This window comes from Mandrillus leucophaeus, unplaced genomic scaffold, assembly GCF_000951045.1.
Source record: "Mandrillus leucophaeus isolate KB7577 unplaced genomic scaffold, Mleu.le_1.0 Scaffold37, whole genome shotgun sequence".
NCBI lineage: Eukaryota > Metazoa > Chordata > Mammalia > Primates > Cercopithecidae > Mandrillus > Mandrillus leucophaeus.
The window spans coordinates 8,210,697-8,212,738 of NW_012103920.1; the positions used below are offsets into that span (position 1 = coordinate 8,210,697).

General features: G+C 50.2%; 1 protein-coding gene across 2 annotated transcripts in view; it reads left to right on the top strand.

Moving 5' to 3' along the window:
* ADAT1 (adenosine deaminase, tRNA-specific 1) overlaps nucleotides 1-2,042 on the top strand; it is a 25,628-nt gene that overhangs the window by 3,907 nt on the left and 19,679 nt on the right. For both annotated transcript variants that reach the window (XM_011990110.1, XM_011990111.1), the window contains one exon: nucleotides 1,165-1,219. In XM_011990110.1, coding sequence (XP_011845500.1) covers nucleotides 1,165-1,219 — 55 coding nt within the window. The remainder of the gene's footprint in view (nucleotides 1-1,164; nucleotides 1,220-2,042) is intronic.

The window sequence follows — 2,042 nt, forward strand, 5'->3', positions numbered from 1 at the left end:
TTTGAGACGGAGTCTCGCTCTGTCGCCCAGGCTGGAGTGCAGTGGCCGGATCTCAGCTCACTGCAAGCTCTGCCTCCTGGGTTTGCACCATTCTCCTGCCTCAGCCTCCCGAGCAGCTGGGACTACAGGCACCCGCCACCTCGCCTGGCTAGTTTTTTTGTATTTTTTAGTAGAGACGGGGTTTCACCTTGTTAGCCAGGATGGTCTCGATCTTCTGACCTCGTGATCCGCCCGTCTCGGCCTCCCAAAGTGCTGGAATTACAGGCTTGAGCTACCGCGCCCAGCCTCTTTTTTTTTTTTAAGAGACAGGGTCTCACTGGAGTACAGTGGCACCATCATCGCTCACTGCAGCCTTGAACTCCTGGGCTCAAGTGATCCTCCCGCTTCAGCCTCCTGAGTAGCTGGACTACAGGTATGCACCACTATGCCCAGCTAATTTTTTTCATTTTTATTTTGTAGAGACTTGGTCTAACTGTGTTGGCGAGGCTGGTCTCAAACTCCCAGCCTCAAGCTATCCTCCTGCCTTGGCCTCCCAAAGCGCTGGGATTACAGGCATGAGCCACTGCGTGACTGGCCGAGACCTGGGATCTTTACCTCTTCTTCTAGCTAGCAGGTTCCTTTTTGAGTTGGCTTCCACCATTGTCCTTGCCTGTATATGAGGAACCTGTTCCAGGATCACTGTGGATTGGATTAGATGGAATTGTATCACCATGAGCACAAGTATGATACCTCTGTACAAAAGATCTGGACCCTTGTTCTCCAGATAAGGTTTTTCTATACATTTGTGTTTCTCAACTGGGGGTGATTTGCACCCCAGAGGACATTTGGCAATGTCTGGAGACATTTTTAGTTGTTACAACTGAGAGAGGGGTGCTAGTGGCATCTCATGGGTAGAGGCCAGGAATACTACTCATAAACAGTCTACAGTGTTTGGGATAGACCCCCCACAACAAAGAATTTTCTGGCCCAAAATGTCTACAGTGCTGGGTTGAGAAACCCTACAGCCAATGCATTGTTATTCGTGATTGTGGTGCCTTCTGACAAAGCTCTCCAGGAGCTACATGGCCATCCTGGGTGCTGGTGGAACTGCTGTGTTCTGCCTCTAGGAACCAGAGCCTCTCCAGCTTCCATATGTCTTCACCTGGTATCCTATCTTTGCCACAGGAGACATCCTCAATGATAGCCATGCTGAGGTCATAGCCAGAAGGAGTTTCCAAAGGTAAAGCCACATCCCCAGAGTATGGTTCAGCAGGGCTGGGGTGGGAGTCCCAGAATTTCCGGGGTTTTTTTGTTTGTTTGCTTGTTTTTGAGACGGAGTCTTGCTCTGTCGCCCAGGCTGGAGTGCAGTGGCGCTATCTCGGCTCACTGCAACCTCCGCCTCCCGGGTTCATGCCATTCTTCTGCCTCGGCCTCCCGAGTAGCTGGGACTATAGGCACCCACCACCACGCCTGGCTAATTTTTTTTTTCCTGTATTTTTAGGATAGACGGGGTTTCATTGTGTTAGCTGGGATGGTCTCGATCTCCTGACCTTGTGATCTGCCCGCTTCAGCCTCCCAAGATGCTGGGATTACAGGCGTGAGCCACTGTGCCCGGCCGTTTTTGTTTTTTGGGGTTTTTTGTTTGTTTGTTTGTTTTTGAGACGGAGTCTTGCTCTGTTGCCCAGGCTGGAGTGCAGTGGCACAATGTCGGCTCACTGCAGCCTGTGCCTGCTGGGTTCAAGCAGTTCTCCTGCCACAGCCTCCCAAGTAGCTGAGACTACAGGCATGCGCCACCATGCTCAACTGATTTTTTGTATTTTTAGTAGAGATGGGGTTTCACCATGCTGGCCAGGTTGGTCTCGAACTGCTGACATCGTTATCCACACGCCTCAGCCTCCCAAAGTGCTGGGATTACAGGCGTGAGCCACCACGCCTCGCCTGGAATTTACATTTCTAATAAGCTCCTAGGTAATACAGATTATATTAGTCTATAAACTACACTTTGAGTAGCAATGTGGTCTTGACTAGTGGTGGTCTCTCTCTTTTTTTTTTTTTTTTTTTTT